General features: G+C 37.5%; 1 protein-coding gene across 5 annotated transcripts in view; it reads right to left on the bottom strand.

Annotated features, from left to right (window-relative positions):
* MEI4 (meiotic double-stranded break formation protein 4) overlaps nucleotides 1-23376 on the bottom strand; it is a 230445-nt gene that overhangs the window by 61999 nt on the left and 145070 nt on the right. For 4 of the 5 annotated variants that reach the window (XR_009702933.1, XR_009702934.1, XM_061207358.1 and 1 more), the window contains exon 4: nucleotides 3174-3305. The exons of the other annotated variant lie outside the window; for it this stretch is intronic. Coding sequence is in view for 2 of the 4 variants with exons in the window: in XM_061207358.1 (XP_061063341.1) it covers nucleotides 3174-3305 (132 nt within the window). In the remaining 2 variants the exon portion in view is untranslated. The remainder of the gene's footprint in view (nucleotides 1-3173; nucleotides 3306-23376) is intronic. 5 annotated transcript variants of the gene reach the window in all.

Raw genomic sequence — 23376 nt, 5'->3', positions numbered from 1 at the left:
AATAAAACTGGAAAGTCAAAAAATATGTAGTATGACTTTAATATTTATATTTTTATTTATAGATTTTTTTGCATAATCCATATTATATATAATATATATTACTGTTTATAGCTGATGAAAAATTAAATCATTTAAGCCTGACATTTATAATAGTCAGCTAACATCTAATATTAAAATAAAGCTTGTCTTCTTTCCTTGTTTGTACATCTGCCTCTCCCATTCCACAGAACTTTTCCCTGAGTCCCTGTTCTCTTTCTGACTATGATTTCATGATTGCCATATAGTGATATTCCCTTAATTTTTATGTGTGTTCCCTCCTTTCCCTCAAGTTTTAATTTCATATTTCCATCTGCCTATATTTAGATTATTTCAATATTTCCTCATATTCAATATTTACAAACTCAATTTTTTCTGCTCACAAAGAAGCATTGCTTCCCATTTACCTAATTCTTCTTAGTGATATTTTTCCTATCTCTTAGTTTTATTATAATATTAATTTTTGCACTGATTCTTCTCTCTCCTTCACATTAAATCTTTTCTTGAGTCCTTTGGATAACACTTCTTATATACAAGTGGTTATTTCTACTCCTGCTTGTGGAAGACTAATTACATTGAGAGTCCCGAATAAATGGCTTCCCTGCATTCATGCCCTTTGCCCTGTATTCCCTCCTATTCTGATGCCATCTCTTACCACCATGTTACTGAATTTCTGAGCCTTACATGTGATAGACACCTTGGACTGACTACATCATTAGTCATTCTATCACCCTTTTAGAGTAAAGAAGCTGAAAAAGCATAAAACTACATTTTCTATACTTCCTTGATGCTAGGGTTCTGAATATGTTGTTGGCTTAGAAATAAACGCACTCACAAAAACTGAATTAGTTGAAAGTGAATCACATAGTGAGACAGGACAACACAGGGCATATATCTGGCTGTTGTACATTGCAGCAGGACTGTTTTATGGACCCTGTGTCTGTAGTAGTAGCTCCTTGAGTCAGCAGGCAACTTCCTGGTCATGACGGCAAAGGCAGCAATTCCTTTGGAGCCTATTCCTATTCAGCTGGGTAGTTGCGGGGGTCATTCATGAAAGTACGGCCTAGTCTCTTCTTCAACAATTCCATAGCTATTCATGCATCCTTTTCTGCTTAAATTGGCTGGAGTGAATTCTGTTATCCATTGTTAAGAATGCTGATGAACAGTTTCCTTGTCTCTAAACAACGATACTAATATCTTGAAGGGTTACTAAAAGGATTGAATGGGACAATTCGGGTAAAGCATAACACATATTACCCGCCAAAAACTAGTTCTTGTTGTTGTGTTATTGTTACTCTTATTCTAAAGTGGCTTAACAATCAGAATGCCTGGGTTTGAATTATGGCTCTTAGCATATGTTCTTTCTGCAACCTTGGTCAAGTTGCTTAACTGCTCTAAGGCTTGACTTCTTTATCTATAAACTAGGTAAATAATATAACTACTTCATGTATTTTGGTAAAAATTAAATGAGAATATGTAAATAAAATTTTCTTTTCTGTGTTTTGTTATTCTCCACACAAATCTGATTCCATCAAACTAATTTCCCACATTGCTTCCTATTTTTAATGCCATGACCTCACATTGTTTCCTCAGAATTCTGGGCACACTTTTTAAAACTAACACCCAGTGCCTCAACATTATGTATTCTCTCCTTTTCAATTTAAATTCATTTTTCAAGCTGTTCCTTTTTCATGAAATCTTTTCAGGGACTTGCAACCTACCTTGATCACTTCCTTGATCTTGGAGCTCCTACAAACGGCACCATGCATTTTAACACTTCACTGTTTTTTTTCCACTAGTAAATGTGCCTTATTTCTTTCTCAAATGGATTTTTAGCTCCTTGAGATCAGTAACAACTACTTTTAAAAAATATATCTAACAGAGCTCTTTCAAGCGTTCACCATTTAACAGTCACTTGAAAAACTGCTGACTAGATGATTTACCATGACACTGGTTGAATTCAAGTAGATTATATAATATTTTGGAATATGTTATTAAATGTAGAGAACTTAGACGTAAGAACTTGGTTAAAAGCATTTAATATTATATAAATATATATATTTCTCTTATTAATTTTTCTCTTTACCAAAACATTTCTGTCTCTGATTTCCTTTATTTGTGCTTAATTCTAACCACAGAAACAATAATAATATTAAGTGAGCTGAGAAAGTGAACACATAATATGCCACTGTCAACATTAAAACATGGGAATGGGGCTTCCCTGGTGGCGCAGTGGTTGAGAATCTGCCTGCCAATGCAGGGGACACGGGTTCGAGACCTGGTCTGGGAAGATCCCACATGCCGCGGAGCAACTAGGCCCGTGAGCCACAATTACTGAGCCTGCACGTCTGGAGCCTGTGCTCCGCAACAAGAGAGGCCGCGATAGTGAGAGGCCCGCGCACCACGATGAAGAGTGGCCCCCGCTTGCCACAACTAGAGGAAGCCCTCGCACAGAAACGAAGACCCAACACAGCCATAAATAAATAAAAAAATAAATTAATTAAAAAAAAAAAAGATACACTAGCTTAAAAAACAAACAAACATGGGAATGACTTCTATTCCTTAGACACATTTGTCAGCAGTGACACAAGATTCTGCACAGATAAAAGAGCATTGTTTTCAACCTTGGTTGCACACTGGAATCATCTGGAGAACTTTAACAATACCAATACCTGCGTCTTAACCCCAGAGACCTCCATTTAACTCTATTGGCATATGGCTTGGCAACGGAATATTTAAAGTTAGCCACATGAGTGTCATGAGCAATTAGGAATAAGAACGACTGGTCAGAGGCTGTTCTCCACTTATCATCCTCTCCTGTTCACTTTCCTCTCACTGCTTTGCTTTAGGAACACACTGCCTTCTTGGAGAGGTTTAAGGCCATTCCTTTGCCATCACTAGTGACACCTTTGGCACATATAAGTAAGTAAGGATGATAAAATGGCATTATTTTGAAAACTATTTTCTGAAAATATCTTTCTGTAATTTCAGCAGGCAGCAACAGTATTCATGTACATTAGAAATAAGGTAACGACTAAAATATCAGCCTGGCAAAAAGAGAGGGGAGGAGAAAGGGAAAGAAAAGTCTACAGCTGCATTAACTATAAATGAAAGTTACAGTGTCAAGTTATATGTACCTGATTGATGGCGCCCAGATCATCAGCGAAGCTGTTTACTTCTGACAGAAGCAGAGATATTATAGATTTTCTCAACAAGCTGCAACTTCCCAGGGTTACCAGACTCTGAGAGACATAATGCTGCACCTGAAACTAAAGATCAAAATGAGTAGGTTTCTATTTTCTATCAAGTTACCTCAAAATATATTTAATGGGCACTTTCTAAAATTTACTGCTGAGCTCCATGCTGCAGGGAGTACAAAAAGTGTCAACATAATTCTGGGTCAGTCTCAAGCAAAACTGTGAAACAGACAGATTATCATAATAGAAGTAATGAAATTTTATAGCAGTTAATATTTTGAAATGTGTGACAAGGTGTTAAAATGGAAGTTTTAGCTGAAGAACCAAAAGATCATATCATTTAGATAGAGTACATACAGAATGAATCAAGATGATAAAACAAGACTCTCAAGCCCTTACCCACTAAATATATTGGGTGGGGCAAAAAGTGCCTTCATTTTTGTAAGTAAAAATAAAAGACACAGCTTTCATTTTCACCAAGAACTTTATTGAACAACATATTCACCCTTTTGTTCCACTACCTTCTGCCACTTTTCAGGCAACTTCATAATTCCATCTATCCAAAACTTTTTATTTTTTTGAGCAAAGAACTGTTCCAGGTACCTTTTACAGTCTTCCAGGGAATGGAAATTTTTTCCATTAAGAGAATTTTGTAAAGACCTAAATCAATGGAAATCCGAAGGTGCAATGTCTGGTGAATACGGCGGATGAATCAGAACTTCCCAGCCAAGCTGTAACAATTTTTGCCTGGTCATCAAAGAAACGTGTAGTCTTGTGTTATCCTGATGGAAGATTATGCGTTTTCTGTTGACTAATTCTGGACACTTTTCATTGAGTGCTGCTTTCAGTTGGTCTAACTGGGAGCAGTACTTGCTGGAATTAATCGTTTGGTTTTCTGGAAGAAGCTCATAATAGAGGACTCCCTTCCAATCCCACCATATACACAACATCACCTTCTCTGGATGAAGACCTGCCTTTGGTATAGTTGGTGGTGATTCATTTCACTTGCCCCACGATCTCTTCTGTGCCACACAGTTGTACAGTACCCACTTTTCATTGCCCGTCACAATTTGTTTTTAAAATGGAACATTTTCATTACATTTCAGTAGAGAATCGCATGTGGAAATATGGTCAAGAAGGTTTTGTTCACTTAACTTATGTGGAACCCAAACATCAAAGCGATTCACATAACCAAGCTTGTGCAAATGATTTTCAACGCTTGATTTGGAAAAGTCGGATTTGAGTATGTCGGCTATCTCCCGTGTGGTATAACGTCTCAATTATTGTTTCGATTTGATTGCTATCAACTTCAACTGGTCTACCCGACCGTGGAGCGTCATCCAGCAAGAAACCTCCAGCAAGAAACTTCGCAAACCACTTTAGACACGTTCAATCAGTCACAGCACCTTCTCCACACACTGCACAAATCTTTTTGTGTGTTTCTGTTGCACTTTTACCTTTCTTGAAATAATAAAGCATAATATGCCAAACTGTTGCTTTTTTTCCTTTCATCTTCAATATTAGAATGGCTACACAAAAATTCACCAATTTTGATGTCTTTTTTTTAAAAGCACGTTGATATGACAGCTGTCACATACAGTCTTAACAAAATTGTTTCGAATGAAGTTAAAGACAACTAAGTGCTACTAAAGCCATCTTACGGAAAAAAATCAGACGAACCTTTTGGCCCACCCAATAGATATGGAGATATAGAGGTAGAGGTGTATAAACAGGGTAAGAGGAAAAAGTTTGAAGACGCTTTTGGGGAGAGTCCCACCTCCACGTTGCAGAGGGACAGGTGTGGGTGTGGGCGTGGCTGTTTATTCTCCACTAGTCAAAAGTCTAAAGTCACAATGTTTTAGAGTGAGGAGAAAGAAATGTGGGACTCTGAATTTTCATCTAGAGGCAGCAAAAGAACTCGTCATTAAAAAAATTTCAAAAGATTGTGGGAGACAATAAACTATATCCCCTATAGTTAGTAGGAGAAAGGCCATTTGATTATAATTCACATTAAGTTGTGTATAACTCATATCTGGAATTTTAGTAAATCTTTCCTTTAATATATCTGGGAGAAAGCAGGCTTCATGGAGTATCTCAAAACACAGAAACAGCATTTGCCTTGCCATTGTTCTCTATGGGCTTAAAATCATATTGAGGAGACACTGCTTTTATATGTAAAATGTTTAAATGACAATGCTTAAATAACTAATGCCATATGAAACTAGGAAATGCCATCTGTGTCCTTTATGATGTATACTTAATATAGATATTTCTCAAACTGATATTTTAATAATATACTTTAAAAGTTAATCAGTGACACTAAGTGAATGGATTATAGACTTTAAAAGAAATTTCTATTATAAATCTGGACATGCATAACTAGCTGTTAATAATAATTTTTGAAATCAACTTATCAAATTTAAAACTAAAACCACATCAATTTATTATCATAGAAAATCATAGTTATTTATCATTGTTATTTCCTAACAATGTAATTAGCTAAGACTCCCATCTTTTGTAACTCTCCAGTATGACTTATTGGATGTCACATGTTTTACAACATTTTAATTTGTACCTGAAAAAAGAGTACTTTTACCTTAGCTCTAAAAAACTTCGGTTGAGTATTTCACTGATGCTTTGTTTATTTATCTTTTTTCCTGAATATTTAATCTTTAGGAGATAACTTAAAGAGAAGAAAAATTTCACCATAAACTGAAAGGGACTTTACAGAATGGGGATGAAATGAAAGTGTGACAGGGTAGGCTACAGACTCTGGACCCCAACACTGCCTGAGTCAAATCCCAACTCCATGCTTACTAACTTGTACTAACAACTTACTTAACCTTTTATGTCTCAGCTTACACATCTGCAAAACAGTGACTGGGACAGCACCCACTACATAGAGTCGTGCATACTAAGTTAGACAGCAAAACTGATTAACAGTGTCCAGCCCCTAGCAAGTGCCCAATAAGTGTTAAATGTTATAATGTAGGATAATAATGTAAAAGCATTGAAGGTTATACGTGTAATTCATTGACCCTTAAGAAGTTAAATACTAGAAATAAAATCCATTTGTCTAGAGTTAATACAGTCCTTTTAGAGGACATTGCTGAGAAGGAAAGTCCATCACAAAGAGCTTTTCCACAATACAGCTATGAACCGTGACTGTCTCCCCAATATGACTGAGGTTCAAACGAGAGCAAAGACTAAGTATAGAGCCATTAAGGTGATTTAAAATTCTGTGAATATTGTTATAAAATGGCCTCTCTTCTTCCTTACATTTTAACTGTCACTTGCCCTTTTGTAAATGCAGTGGAACTTTGGGAGAGGCTGACGTGGAGGCCTGGGCTCACATTATGCATGAGGCAACTGCAGCGGACACCACGGAAGGACCTGCCAACACCCACGCCATCATTTTCTACTCTAGCACATCTTTCTGCATTTCAGGGACAGAGGAGCTAGAAATAAATTTCCCCAGATTCCTCTGCTGTTAGGATTTTGGGTGAGGTTTGAGTTCTGCCAATCTGAGCGCTCATTTGAGAACCGGATTTAGCAGTGCATTACGGAAGAAGAGAAGCGGCCTCAGGGCATGCGTTTTGCGGGCGCGGACTGTAGCAGAGGCGGCACAGTTCTGGCTTATCCTGCAGCTGGTTCAGAGGCTTCCTGCGTTTCCAGGTTCTTAATCCTAGTAGAAGCAGCGGGATGCCATCTTGGTGACCCACTGGTTTAGGGAGTCATTGCTGTAAACTCAGTCTTCCCAAAGGTGCTTGGATCTATAGATCCACCTGGAAGATTCACAGAGCTCAGTGCCACGTTGAAGTCTTGAAATATTCAGGGGTGGAAATTCCTACCACATGCCCAATAAATTTGCCTATTTGACCTGTGCAGGACATTGAAGGATCTTGGAGAATAACAGTGAATGATCACAAAATTAATCGGGTGGTGTTTGTAATTACACAGTGCTAATTACTGTTCCAGATGTAGCTCCCTGCCTCTGATACATGTTAGACAGGTCTTGATCTGGGGGTTTGCATTCACCTAGGAGACAGCAGGGCACTTTTCCTGTCCTATTAAGGCTATGTCAACTCGCTGGCTCCGGGCCATTATTTAATAGTTCATAGGATTCCGATCATTGAAACGTTCCACAGGACATCGTGCCAGGGCACTGTACTGATGACGTCATGCTGATACGGCAGGGGTTTTGAGGGCCCTGGTAAATCACATGCATTCCAGAGAGAGAACCCCAGAATTCAGTTGCCTGAAACACTTGGGCAGTTTCTGGGTCTTAGGCATGTGGGAATATACCCCTAAAGTGAAAAACATGTTGCTTTAGATGTACTTACTATCACTAATAAACAGATACAATGCTTGCTGGGTCTCTGGATATTTGAGGCAACATATATTTCTTTGGTTTTCTACTCAGATGCATATATTGAGAAACCACAAGGCTGTGAACTTTGAGAAGGGCCCAGAGGAGCCTATTAAGATCTCTAGCTGGTCTACATTGGGGAACAAGAGGCTTTGCCACATGGACCTTATGACCAATAAGAGCCAATATTCCTGGAGCTAATCAGTATACCTGTAGCTGACCCTAATGAGACAATCACAAGGCGGGGGGGCACTTGGGTTTGGGAAGAAAGTCATAACTTTCTTGACAAGTAAATATTACCCTTTATAGAAAAAAGAAAGACTCCTTGCTTATGCTATTTGGCCCCAGTAATGACTGAATGAGTGCCTGATAGTGGGACACCAAGTGACTATACGCCCAGAGCTGCTCATCTGAACTGGGCGTTACCTAAGGTTAGGTATACACAGCAACACTCCGTCATCAAGTAGTTGTACTAGATACAAAATTGGGATCAAGCGGGAACTAAAAACAGAAGTAAATTTTCCTTGAACAGTTAGTTCCAGCTAGAATACTACTTCTTATAAGACTGAGTGATAGGAAACTTATGTTCTAAACCAGTGACCAATATCCGATGCTCTTTCTCCCACATCCAGAATACACAGGTTCAGGAGCCAAGGTATGAAAGTAAGGCTGGGAACTCTCAATATTACATCTAATGATTTATTGGCAAAGCGTTATTCCCATCCTTGTGGCATTGGATCTTGTCTCAGAGGTCTACATAACCAAGTGAAAATGGTTCCAACCAAAGGACTGAACAATGGCTTCGTAAACTGGAAGCTGAGATTTCCACCTGGCTACATGGATTTCTTCATGCCACTGTACCAACGGCAAAAAAGAAGTTCCTGTGTTGGCTGGTGCAACTGACCTCTATGGTGGAGGAAAACAGGCATTTACAATGCCATGTCAGCAGGGAAGATTACATCTGGAAGCCACGGATTGCCCTCTATTTCTGACACGTCCAAGTGGCAGAAATAAATAGAATACTACAGCAACCTCATGAGGCAAGATGACCAAAAGGTCAGATCATTCAGGGATGAAACTCTGGGTAAATCAACTAAGTGAGGTTCTGGCTGAGGACAAAGGGAGAATGTAATTGGCAGTGGAGGAAGAAAATCAATACAAATGATGGACTTATAACCAGTTATAGAACCGAAGGCCATGATGGGTTACTTTATTCCTTCTTTGTGGGTATGTGTGTGTGTTTGTGTATTTTATAATTTAGTCCATGAATTACAAAGTATCAAACTAGAATTGTGACTGAACTAGCAAGGGATGATCATCACATCACACTATATCACACGAGAAGATCGAGACTGAATCCTTCCTTTTGATAAGAGGTCTATAGATTTTTATTTCTATAGAGCACTGGTGCATTATGTTTTCACAGCACATTGCTGTTGCTGTTGAGATTTGGTGGAAGTTTGAATATGGGAAAAAGGGAGTATTTGAACACTGAATAATTAGAGGAGCAGTCCACAGCAGGTAGACGGGGATCACCACTCAAATATTCTTCAAGCATGTTTCCAGTGCTAAAGAGGCTAAAACTCTCTTTTAGACAGGGTTCTGGATATAATGTAAATGTTTGTAGTAAGTCGATCTGATGTAAGACATAGTCAGAATTACTTGAGGTGAAAGGCAGGTTGCAGGGCATCCCTTTTGAATGATGATACGGTTCCCAGAAGATGCAGCAGGATTCTGGAACAGATGGCAGATGTCTTCCTGATTCAGGAGATTCCTGATGATGACAGAAGTGCTATCGATCTGGGACTGGCAGCTTTGGAAACTTCTATCTCTGTGCTGCCTCGATCATGGCAGAAGCAGCAGCAACCCTGATCCTGTGGTGTGGTTTACAAGAAGAGATTTTAAGACAAATTTCAGAACTGTGCTTAACGTGAGCACTGATCCCAAAGATACAAATTCAGTACAGAAAGAGAAAAGAGTAAAAAGAACCAAGCAGAGATTCAAGAACATGTGAAATAAAAACTCAAGGCAGATGAGCCCAGAAGCAGAATGAAGATGACTGAGGAAAGAGTCTATGTACTTGAATACAGGTCAGTAGAATTCATGCAGCCTGAGGAATGCACAGAATCTCAGGGGCGCATGGGACAATATACACAGGTCTATCAAGTGTAATTGGGATCCAGAAGGAGAAATGGGTCAGAACAGGCAGAAAATGTTTGAACAAATAATGGCTGAAAACTCCCTGAATTTGGCCAAAGACATACATGAAAGAATCTCCTTGAACCCAAGCAATAAATATAAAAAGAAAAAATAAAGCCTAGGCATATCAGAGCCAAATCCTTAAAACTGTGAATAAAGAGACAAAGTTGAGAGCAATCAGAGAAAAATGACACCTTACAGGGAACATAATACAAATAGCTGTGGACTTCCCATCAGAAACTATGGTGGTTAGAAAAGACTAGATTATTATCTTTAAATTGCTGGGAAAAAAAAGAAATGTCAACCTAGTATTCTACATCCAGCAAAAAATCCTTCAAGAATGAAGGTAAAATAGATATTTTCAGGTAAAATAGATATTTTCAGATAAAAAGTAAAAGTAAGAAAATAGGTAACCAACAGAGCCACAGTATAAGAAATGCTAAGATAAATTATTTTTATGCTTAGTAGAAATGATACTAGTGGAAAATTTGAATTTTCAGGAAGAAATGAAGGGCATCAAAAATGGTAACTATTTGGGTAAATATAAAAGTTTATTTTCCCCTTAATTTCTTCAAAATACAAGTAAAAATATATACAATATTGTCTTGGATGTGGATGTAATATATGCGACAATTATAGCATAAGAAATAAGGGCATGAGCCAATGATCAATTTATTGCCTCTCAGCTCCAAATTCACCCTTTAATATATGATCAGCGATAACAGACACCATTCTTTTAAATATCTCTCCTTTACATGAGCAACACAGTAGGTTTCTCAGTAGAGGATGCTGAGAAAGGATTAACTGCAGGAGAAAGAAGGTTTCCTGCTGTTTCTGGCTGCTGCACAGTGGGTCGGCGGCGTGGATGGGAGGACATCTGGTGGAGCTCAGCCCCAGCTGCCCATCCAGAACATCAGGTCCCCTGAAGACCTTGCAAGCTCACCCTAGCTTGGCGATAATCCTCCCATAACCCTCTCTCCACAGAAGCCTCCTGCCCTGGATGCCTTCTGCAGGCATCAGGGTGGCTCGCCTGCAGCCCAGAAGGTTCCTGCCAAGCTGACCCTTCCTCTGTGGCTTTCCTGTGACCTGGAGGGTTTCCTCTGAGCCCCCATTCCCTGTGTACACTCACTCCACTAATTGCTGACCACCTGAATCCTGCTGCGTGAAAATATGACATATCGACACTTGTGTAATACAGCTGAAGATGCTCTTGGAGGCAAATTTAGGGGGGAAGCACGGGAAGAAAAGCCTAAATCAAAGTAACTGATCATTCACTATTTCTTACCTTCATTCATCTGGAAAGCAGAAGCTAAGCTGACTTTGAGGGCCTTAGAGATTATATTGTCCACCCCCCATCAGCCAACAATGACTTTTGCAATTTGATCTTTTTTTTTTTTTTGGGTAACAGCTCTCCATTTGCCACCCTCCCCCACCAGCCCCTGGCAACCACTAATCTACATTCTGTCTCTACTCTGTCTCTATGGATTTACCTATCTGGGCATTTCATGTAATAGAATGATACTACATGTGGTGTTCGCGTCTGACTTGTGCCATTTAGAATATTTTTTCGAAGTTAATAAATTCTGTAGCATGTATCAGTATGCCATTCTTTTTAATGGCCAAATAATAGTCCACTGTATTTATGAATATACCATTGTTGTTTATCCACCCATCAACTGACGGACATTCGGGTTGTTTCCATTTTTTGGCTATTAGGAATACTGCTGCTATGAACATTCATGTACATGTTTTTAGGTAGATACATGTTTCAACTCTCTTGAACACACACCTAGGAGTGGAACTGCTCAGTAACATGATAACTCTATATTTAACTTTTTGAGGAAATGCCAAACTGTCTTCCAAAGTGACTACACCATTTTATATTCCCACCAGCAATGTACAATGATGAGTTTCTCCACATCTTTGTTACATCCTCATCAACACCTGCTATCTTTTTTATTTTAGCCATCCTACTGGATGCGAAGTAGTATCTCATTGTGCTTTTGGTTTTTACTTCCCTTAAGGACTAATGCTTCTGAGCATCTTTTCATGTTGTTTATTGGCCATCTGTATATTTCCTTTGCAGAAATATCTACTCAACTCATTTGCCTATTTTTATTGGTTTATTTCTCTTTTTTTTTATTATTGAGTTTTAAGAGTTCCTTATATAGTCTGGATATAGGTCCCATATCAGATATATGACTTGCAAAAATTTTCTCCCATTCTGTGGGATGTCTGTCTATTTTCCTGTTATCACTAATAGCACAAAAGTTTATTTATGTTTTTTCTTTTGGCATCTCTGTGTTTGGTTTCACATCTAAGAAACAAATGCCTAGCCCTAGGTCAGAAATAATTACTCCTATGTTTGCTTCTCAGAATTTACAGTTTTAGTTCTTTAACCTATGATCCATTTTGAGTTAGTTTTGGTATATGGTCCATTTGCATGTGGATATCCAGTTGTTCCAGGACCATTTGTTGAAAAAACTATTTTTACCACACTGAATTGCTTTAGTACCCTTGTTGAGATCAACTGTCTACAAATTTAAGGGTTTACTGACAGATCCCCAATTCTATTACATTAATATATATACGTATCCTTAACCCTTACTCTTTGCTATAGATTTGTAGCAAGTTTTGTATTTAGGACATGTGAATCCTCCAACTTTGTTCTCCTTTTTGAAGATTATTTTGGTTATTCTGGGTCCTTTTCATTTCCATGTGAACTTTAGTGTCAATTTCTTGTCACTAAATGACAATCACTTGTCAATTTCTGCAAAAAAATGTGGCTGGGATTTTAATAGGGATTGTGTGGAATCTCTAGATCAATTTGGAGAATATTACCATCTTAATAATATAATCCCTGAACATGAAATATTTTTCTCTTTGATTTCTTTCAACAATGTCTTGTAGTTTTTAGCAAGGATATCTTGTACTTCTCTTGATAATTTATTCCTAAGTATTTTGTTATTTTCATGCTAATATAAACAGAATTATCTTAATTTCATTTTAGAATCAAATCACTTTTTGAATATGTATTTTATATATAACTTTCCTTAATATATATTTTTCTTAAACATGTGCAAGAAACTTGGGTTAGAAACAACTAAATTATCAATACATTTTTCCTATAGTATATAAGATAAATCAACAAACCTAAGAATTGTGGGTGGGAAGCAAAAAAAAAAAAAAATTACATACAGCATCTCCTTCGGTTCCCTTTTTGCTTCAAAAAAATTACCTTCAGCCATTAAAGATGGGAAATGAAATTTGTAACAGAATTATATCATCCAAGTGGTACTGCTGTATAGCATTTTCATGAATATTTGGGATATACAATACTATGGATTCTGTAATCATCTCTATATTCTCTAAAACGTCCATCACATAACCTCTCAGGAGGCTCCCATAACTTGGGGTGTAACTTGCCTATCCCTCTGCTGCTGCTATAGCTACTACTAGGATACTTACAACTATTACTACTACTATCTGCACCTCTGAGAGGTGAGATAATCTGGTCACTAAGAGTTCAGACTCTGAAGCCAGATGCCTGTTCAAAACTTGACTCTGCAAAGTACTCCCTATGTGACCATTGGGAAGTTACCACACTTCTCTTCACCTCAGTTTTCTCACTTGTAAAAGGGGGATAAGAAGAGTTAAAATTTCATAGGCTTGTTTTGAAAAATAGATGAGTTAATACACGTAGGTACTTGTAACAGTGCTTGGCACACAGAAATGCCCAATAAATGTCAGCTATTTTCAACTCTAAGAAAAGAAGATAGCAAAATGGAAGTATGGAAATGTCTTTTTTTCATCCCACCTGCAGCTTTATGAAGCACTTACATCTCCTCTACCCTATTGCTTCTCTCAAGGAGAAGAAGTGCAGGAATGACTGGGTTCTGGACTGAAGTGCCAAAGAAGGAACAGGTTGGGTAAAGAAATAACAGGATCTGTGCCTTTGGCTTTAGCTCTCAGGGAACATCATCTCTTTGTGACTGCAGTGATAAGAGACTCTCAGAGGGTGCCTATCTCCTGACCAAGAGTACACCCTAGTTTAAAAAAAAAGAAGGGAAAAAGGGTGACAATTAGGAGAAACAAGGTATGGCCAAGAATGCCTAGATCAAGCACTATTGTTGGCCAGAGATATGCACATATGCCTGACACAGGTACATCCCAGTCCTTTAAGGCAACGTTACAGGTAGGCCTTCATTATAGTAGGGCTTTTGCTCTAAAGACAGTGCATAGGTCTGTGGGCAGAATTCTGGAAATCTTCTCCTCAGAGGCGCCACTAAGGAGAAATTTACAAACTAGAGCTTAGCAGGTTTCCAAAGGAGAGACCTAGTGTTGGATAACACTGGTCGGCGGGAGGGATAACTTCAACGAAGTGTGTTTAGAAAGACAGTAATAGTAGACAAGTTCAGACCTTGTCAGAAGAACAGCAAGAAGTGACAGGCACCCTGGCAATCAAGTTCAATACAAGAAAGAAGGGTCTGAGAAGAGGTCATGTTTGAAAATACATGATCAGCTGTATACTGCAGGATCTCAGTTTTGAGGATAAAGTAAGAAATTGGGAAGGCTGACAATGCAGGGAACCAAGCAGAGAGAAATAAGACAGGAACTCAGTTCCCATGCCTGCCAGACAGGGGCAAAGTACAAAATACACTTACCGGGATTAGAATGTGAGGTCTGCAGTTCTAGAAGCACTACTGATTTGAGATGAAATTATCCAGGGCTCGAGGAAGAGTTAAGCACACAGATATGGGTCAACTGACTGCTGGGGAAATAGGTAGAAGGGGCAAAGTCCCACTATGTGAAGACACTCAAATACTTCATGTATCATGGAGCTTCAAAATAAAGCAAGGCTTTAAAAAAAAGCAAAAGGTAGGCAAATGTTTGATTAAGTTTAGGGAAAGGAGGACAAAGAAGGGGCAGTCTCACTGTAAAAAATGGTGGTACAGGGCTAACAGGTGACCAAAAAAAACCCTATGCATTTACTTCCCATTTTTCCCATTCAAAGGGATGATCTTCAATCTGGAGATAATAAAAAATAGTATAAATAGAAGATAATATAATGCAGAATTAGAAGTTCAAATTCAGTGATTACTGGGTAGAGTAGATGTAAGTGCTTTGTAAAGCTGCAGATGTGATGAAAAAAAAGACATACTGTGAGAACTGAACTACTTGAACTGAGCTCAAAGTTTAAAGAATTTTATCCTAAAGTACACAAGGTACTTGTAGATGTGACTGATAATATATTTATGATAACTGTTGAGAAATCAGAAAAAAGGCCCTAAGGAATAGAAATGGGCAAGTGACACATGGATTTAAAAAAAATATGGGAGTAGATGTCTTGATTCATAGAATAATACATATGTGGATACTGGGACAATTCTAGACATTACTATGCAGAAAATTTTTGACAACTAAGAGAAGCATACAGAGTCCAGGGGAAAAGTGCATCAATTAATAAATGTCAGGCACACTAACATTAATTCCTGTCCTGTTATGATAGAGTTGCTATACTCAATCAAAAGAAGTCCCAGACATAGAATGTATTGATTTCAACAAAGGCTCTGAGCAAGCCTTTAGGATTTCTTGTGGATATAACAGGGGCCGTATGAGTTTCAGGCTGGTTGAATGAACTGCATATGAATTGCATGTGTGGATTGTAACTGCAGGGGCTCCTCTAACACCATGCCACAGTATTTGGTCCTTTGGTCACATTTTTAATGAATAATTTGAACAAAATCTTGCAAATCAAAATTTAAACTATGCAATACTGGAAGAGACAGCTACTGCTGTGGTAGCAAAATCAAGATTCAAATGAACTCCCTAAGCTACAATAACTCGCCCTAATTAAGTGAAATTTAATAGGGATATGTGAAAAGTTATGTTTATTTAAATTCTTATAACTGCTGAAAACAAGAATTGTAACTATAGATATTGAAAATATCTTTTTTTAATCTGCTAAGTACTTACTCAGGTTGGTGCTAAGGACAATTAACATTCAGAAGAATCCAAAAGGTCCCAAAAGGGAACAGTGGTACCTTCATAAAGGTCTTCATATTTCCTATAAGATTTCTCACGTAGGCTCAGACACGGGATAGGCAGTGATTTCAGTTAGACTTTGTCATTTTGTTCAAGCCAATGTGACTGAGAATCTGGAAAGGTCTGGGGCCCTACCCAATAAACTTTAAAACAGCCATCTGCCTATATGCAGAGCGGATCTTGCTTATTTATGACCAACTTCTCCAAGGCAGCAGATTAACTGATCAAAATTTCATTTCCTTATCACTGGGGACTGTGTGACATTTGAATGGAAGTCAAAAGTAAATAATAATAATAACATGGCATTTTATACGCTCAAAAGGATCTGAGGGCGTTGTAGAAATTAAAGATGTACATGCTAGTAAGAGATACATCATATCACACTTCACAAAAGAATAACAGCAAACATGTGAGTGCTAGCAAGTTCACACTGAATTCTGGGAAACAAATCTGAAGAAAACAGTTTGAGATCAAAGGTACATAATTATCACTGAATAACCAAACAAGTAGTAGAGATTGGTTATATGGAAGGACTGCCTTGGATATGCATTAGGATGCTGAACCACGCCTTCTATTTCTATGATATCTATTTGTATAACTCTACTAATGAAGGAAACTAAGTTAAACCAACTAAAAATGTCTATTAGAACAACAAGAACTATGCTAGTTTCTTCTGCCTAAGAATTTCGGCAAAAGAGTTGGGATACTCCATTTAGTATCCCGACAACACTGATGATGGCATTCCCCATTTTAAAAGAATTTGAAAAATGAGGCAATTAAGACTCAAAAATGTTAAGGTGACATGGTGAGTGGCAGAGTCTAGTACTAGATTCAGATTTTTTTTTCAACTTGAATGCCTATTATCTCTGCTGCCAGTAAAGTAAAACTTACAGGATAACATGGCAACAGAGTAGCAGAAAATAATATCAGTAAAAATACACTGCAATTTATTAAGCTTTTATGTTGCATTATGCACAATGCTTAGTGTCTATATATTATATCATTTAATCCTCAAAACAATCCTAGGAGGAGGTATAATCTCAATCTAAATAATAGGAATTCGGTTGAGAGAGAGTAATCTGTTCAAAGTTAGATCAAATACATATTAGAATCAAAATTCTCTTGTGCTCTTAACCACTGCATACCTAAAGCTATCATAACCCAATCTCTCATGGAGGCATAATTAATCCGAAAGCCCCCAAGAGCATTCATGCAGAATGTTCAATCACTTGCCATATTTTGATAAGAGTGTTATTACCACTTTGAATTAAAGATACAATTGCTGGACTATAAAGTATCGATTTCTGTTACTAGACGAACACTGGAAACAAGCTGAACTGTAAGGGAAAAGAGACTCAAATACACAGGTACAGATGGTATCAGCCCTAAATCTGGGTGGACAATGCACTGATAATTGTCTCCTACTTCCTGAAGCATTTAACATTATATTTCACCCCTTTATTTCCCTAGTATTCTATAGTTAACATGCATTAATTGTATAAAACAAGAAAACCAAAGTCTATGTAGAACAAAATATATATATTCTAGGGAATGTTACTCCAGGAAAGCTGGGGAAATAAACAGGTATGAAAACCCTCTTCCTATAAATGTTACAAGCACACCTATGAAACTTCTGAAATAACCAAAATATTCAGCAATATAAACTGTAGCTATTAATATAAATCTGGATTATCAGAATGGAGGTGACCACAGTAGTCAAGCAATTTAGAGGTAGAAATGTCCAGAGAATTGACCTCTGGAACTAACCAAGGCTTTACACAAACCATATGAAGGGCCCTGCGACTGCCCTAGCCCTTCAGGATCTGAGCAGTGCCGATCTGTGGAAGAGAAGCTGTTTTACAAAGATCTTAGAACTTCAGTGCAACAAGAGTGAAGGTAAGCAATCCAAACTCAATCGAAAGTAAATCACAGTAAACAATTTTCAAGGCTCTCACTCATATGAAAAAATGTATACTACAAAAGTAAATATGTTGTACAGTTTAGAGTAAAAGTTACTGCTGCAATTAATTACATAAAACGATTTTTTTTAAGCAATTGCATGTGTTAAGATTTCCTATGAGGTAGGAGATTATTCATGAAAATGCCATGAGTCTAAAGAATAGGACACAACAAAATTAAAGCTATAATAGTCAAAAGTAAATGGTCATACATTCATTCATTCTTTATAGTAAACTTTGACTGAGTGTAGACCTTATGCAAATGACTGAGCTAGTCCCCGCTGTCACTTAGAATTCAATAAAGAATAAAATAAGATTACTTTTGCTTCAGTGGTTACTTCTGCCTATGGTGGGCAAGATAATTTAAAAAGCTTTCAGAATGCAATCCGATTTGATCCGGATGTGAAAGGATTCTTTTCAAAAAGTTTAAAACGTGACTCCTACAAATTTGGAGTGAACACATCAGTGGTGTATTTGTATCATTAATGAGGGTAAAGAACATTTGAGGAATTGAGCAGTGGCTTTAAAGAAAGAATACTGTAATAAGACTGCTAGGTTAGATACAAAACTGGTTAATACCTTACAGAATAAACCCCTAACGTAACCTCCGGGCTAATCTTTCTCTTTTCTTTTTATAAGGTCTGAGAGAGTTTATGCATTTATGCATTAACACAAATGGCTGTGCCTAGTAGGGCTTATCTTTTCAACTGTACAGAATCGTTTGCATCTATACTAGACAGGAATCAATGTGTTAATATGGAACTTTACAGAGTCAGGGCTCTGATGAAGTACATTCCCAGACATTTCAATACTCCTTGGGTTAGCCTATTAGATAAGGCCCTAGTATGTCACTAAGAGGATGATCAGCCAACCTCTTGCCTTATTTCTAGCTCTTGATAATGTACCTTAACACTAGATAAAGCAGTATATTTTAATGCATTGTTGAATTCTTAAGAAAGAAAGAGGGATCCTCAGAGGCCAAAAGACAAAGAGGAAATAAAGAGAAAAAAGATGAAATCAGACAATTAACTTTTAGAAATGGATAAGCTGGGGCTGCCTTGTCAGTAAACAAGTACTAACAGCACAGAATTCTCAACTAATAACTGGGCACTTCTGACGCAAGGGAAAGCCTAAGATTCCCTAGATTAAGTCTAAAGGGCTAAAATACTAATGAAAGGCGGCCTGGGAAACATCTACTAGCAAACGAAACTTCCAAATTAGTAATAATAATACCAGTGGAAGAACTAGTAATAGTCACCCCTAAGGCATGCAAAGTCAGCTAGTCTACATGGGGTGTGCAGTTTAAGTTTATACTACTGAGTATTCCAGGACCCCAAGATGAGAAAGTCAGCTAATTTCTTCTGGCAACTAGAAGATGCAAATATAAAAACACTTTTTTTCTAGCTTTACTGAGGTATAATTGATACATAATCTTGTGTACATTTCAGATATATAATTTGATGATTTGATGCACTTACATATTGTGAAATGATTACCACTGTAGGGTTAGTGAACACCTCCATCACCTCACATAATCACCATTTCTTTTTTTGTAGTAAAAATTTAAGATCTACTCTCTTAGCATCTTTCGAGTATATAATACAATGTGATTAACTATAATCACCATGCTGTACATTAGATCCCTAGAACTTGTTCATCGTATAGCTGAAAGTCTGTACTCCTTGACCAATATCTCCCAGTTTCCTCCACCCAACAGCCCTTCATAAACACCATTCTACTCTCTGTTTCTATGAGTTCAGCTTTTTTAGAATTCACTTATAAGTGATATCATGTGGCATTTGTCTTTCTCTGTCTGACTTATTTCACTTTGCATAATGCCCTCAAGCTCCACCCATGTTGTCAAAAATGGCAGGATTTCCTTCTTTCTTGTGACTGAATAATATTCCATTATATGTATATATGCCACATCATCTTTACCCATTCATCTATAGACAGACACTTACGTTGTTTCCTTCCTTATCTTGGCCATTATGAATAATGCTACAATGAACATAGGAATAAGGATATCTCTTCGAGATCCTGATTTCATTTCCTTTGGATATACAACCAGAAGTGGAATTGCTGGATCATATGGTAGTTCTGGTTTTAATTTTTTGAGGAACCGCCATACTATTTCCCCTACTGGCTGTACATTTTACATTCCCACCAACAGTGCACCAGGGCCCCTTTTCTCTACATCCTCATCAACATTTATCTCTTGTCTTTTTTATGACAGCTGTTCTAACAGGTGTAAGGTGATATCTCCTTGTGGTTTTGTTTTGCATTTGCCTGTTGATTTGTGATGTTGAGCATTCTTTCATGTACCTGTTGGTCATGTTTATGTCTTCTTTGGAAAAATGCCTGTTCAGCTCCTCTGCCCGTTTTTAAACAGATTGTATGTTTTTTTGTTATTCAGCTGTACAAGTTCTTTATTTTCTCCCATTCTGTAGGTTGCCTTTTCATTTTGGTGATTCATTCTTTTACTGTGCAGAAGCTTTGTAGTTTGACGTAGTCCCACTTGTTGAATTTTGCTTTCGTTGCATGTGCTTTGGTGTCATATCCAAAAAAATCACTGCCAAGACCAATGTTAAAGAGCTTCTGGGGGCTTCCCTGGTGGCGCAGTGGTTGAGAATCTGCCTGCCAATGCAGGGGACATGGGTTCGAGCCCTGGTCTGGGAAGATCCCACATGCCACGGAGCAGCTAGGTCCATGAGCCACAATTACTAAACCTGCGTGTCTGGAGCCTGTGCTCCGCAACAAGAGAGGCCGCGATAGTGAGAGGCCCGCGCACCGTGATGAAGAGTGGCCCCTGCTTGCCGCAACTGGAGAAAGCCCTCGCACAGAAACTAAGACCCAACACAGCCGTAAATTAATTAATTAATTAAAAAAAAAAAAAGAGCTTCTTCTCTGTTTTCTCCCAGGAATTTTATAGTGTTAACTCTTATGTTTAAACCTTTAATCCATTTCAAATTAATATTTGTGAGTGGTATAAGATAGAACTAGGGGTCTGATTTCATTTTTCTGCATGTGGTTATCCAGTTTTCCCAACACAATTTGTTGAAGAGACTATCCTTTCCCCATTGAGTGTTCTTGCCTCCCTTGTCAAATATTAATTGACCATATATGTGGAGGATTTATTTCAGCTCTGTATTCTGTTCCATTGGTCTATGTGTCTATTTTTATGTCAGAACCATACTGTTTTAATTACTATAGCTTTGTAGCATGGTTTGGAAATGTGTGATGCCTCCAGCTTTGTACTTCTTTCTTAGGATTGTTTTGGTTATTTGGGGTCTTTTGTGGTTCCATAAGAATTTTAGGATTGGGGTTTCTATTTCTGTGAAAAATGTCATTTGAATTTTAATAGGGATGCCATTCAATCTATAGATGGTTTTGGGTAGTATGGACATTTTAACAACATTAATTTTTTCTGACCCATGAATATAGAATATTTTTCTATTTATTTGTATCTTTAATTTCTTTCTCCAACATCTTAAGTTTTCAGTGTACAGATTTTTCACTTCCTTGGTTATACTTATTCCAAACTATTTTTTTGTTTAATTTATTTCTGGCTGTGTTGGGTCTTCGTTGCTGTGCACGGGCTTTCTCTAGTTGCGGCGAGCAGGGGCTACTCTTCATTGTGGTGCACGGGCTTCTCATTGTGGTGGAGTCTCTCGTTGTGGAGCACGGGCTCTAGGCACACAGGCTTCAGTAGTTGTGGTGTACAGGCTCAGTAGTTGTGGCTCGCAGGCTCTAGAGCACAGGCTCAGTTGTTGTGGTGCACAGGCTCAGTTGCTCCATGGCAGGTGGGATCTTCCCAGACCAGGGCTCAAACCCGTGTCTCCAATATTGGCAGGTGGATTCTTAACCACTGTGCCACCAGGGAAGTCTCCAAAGTATTTTATTGTATAATACATTTGGGAGTGTTCCAGCCTCTTCAATTATTTGGAAGACTTTGAGACAGATGGGCATTAATTCCTTAAACATTTGGTAGAATTCACCAGAGAAACTACTACAAAACCACTCTTGAGGAAAACATTCCCAACTTAGTTCTTCAGGATACACACAGATTAAATTCAAATATGGGCTTATAATAAAAACTGAGCAAATAAACTTGAAAATAAGCAATCATCCATTAAACAGCAATAACAACGTAACAAATTTAGATCTCTGAAGACTTCAGACATAATTAGATTTATGAAATATAGGCTATAAAATAACTATGAATGAAATGATGAGATTTGAAAAAATAAAAGTAATTGAAGCTGAAAAATAAAATATTAAAATTATAAACAGTTAATGAGAGAAATAGCAGTTTAGTCACAGTTAAAGGGAAAGGTAGTAAGTTAGAAATGGATATAAAGAAATCATCCAGATTATAGAAATATAGAAAAGAGAAGATTTTTTTTGGCCATGACACATGGCTTGTGGGATCTTATTTGCCCGACCACGGATTGAATCTGGGCCACAGCAGTGAAAGAACTGAGTCCTAACCAGTGGAGCACCAGGGTATTCCGAAGAAAGGATGTTTAATATGTGAATAGAGATTAAGAGACATAGAGAATAGAATGACAAGATATATGTTTATAGAGTTTTGCTTTTTTTTTTAAAGAGAGAAATCTGGACAAGAAACAATATAGGGAAATATAAAGGAAGAAAGTTTTCCAGGCATAAGGAACAACAAGAATTTATAGATAAGGGAAGCATAATGTATACTAACAGAAAAGAACAGACTGACAACATAATTCCTCAATAGCAACAATTAAAGCTGTAAGTCTTTGGTGTATTATCTTCAAAATACCCAGAAATAATTGTGTACCTAGCAGAACTATTCTTCAAGAACAAAGAGAAAATAAGACAATTTTAATGACTAAAACATGATTTCAACACTTAACTGTACTGAACGGACCTCTGAAGGTTGGACTTAAAGAAAAAGGGAAATGGTCCCAGGAGTCTCTTTTTGTTCAGTATTCTGAAGAGGTCTGTTTCCCTTTTCTTATGTCTATTTATTTTAAAGTTTTTTTAGATATACTTTTATATTCATTTCAACCTGCATCAAAAGAAAGCTTATTTGTTGGATGTGTTAAGTAAAGCCACACACTGCATAGTGAGAAAAGGGATAACATGGTAAAACAATAAATAAGGTTTATGCTCTCAGAAAGCTCAATAAAAAGCAAACCCAAACTTAAATAATACATGGAGGAAATAAATGAAGAAAATAAAATAAAAGCAGGTAAATATAAAGGTTAGATATTGTGAAAATCAGACTTTCTTGAAGAAGAAAATAGAACAAATGAATCAGAATAAATTCTCAAAGCTCAAAGTAAATAAATCTTCCTAGAAAAAACAAAAGATCAGCTATAGGAAACCGAAGGACCTCTTCTTCCAAACAAAATCAATACACTGAAACCAACACCAAGATATATGTAGGAAACATTAAATCCCAGTTAAAAAGAAAGGCCCTTATTATTTCCTTCCTAAGGCAGTTGTTGGATCTCTTTAATGGAGGAAAGCTACCAGCCAATTTCCAGTTCTCGAGCATCACTTAAAAGTATTTCCCATATCGCAGGTTAAT

This window comes from Eubalaena glacialis, chromosome 12 (genome assembly GCF_028564815.1).
Source record: "Eubalaena glacialis isolate mEubGla1 chromosome 12, mEubGla1.1.hap2.+ XY, whole genome shotgun sequence".
Classification (NCBI taxonomy): Eukaryota; Metazoa; Chordata; class Mammalia; order Artiodactyla; family Balaenidae; genus Eubalaena; species Eubalaena glacialis.
Note: the sequence above shows the minus strand (reverse complement) of the source record. Positions and strands in the feature narration are given on the sequence as shown.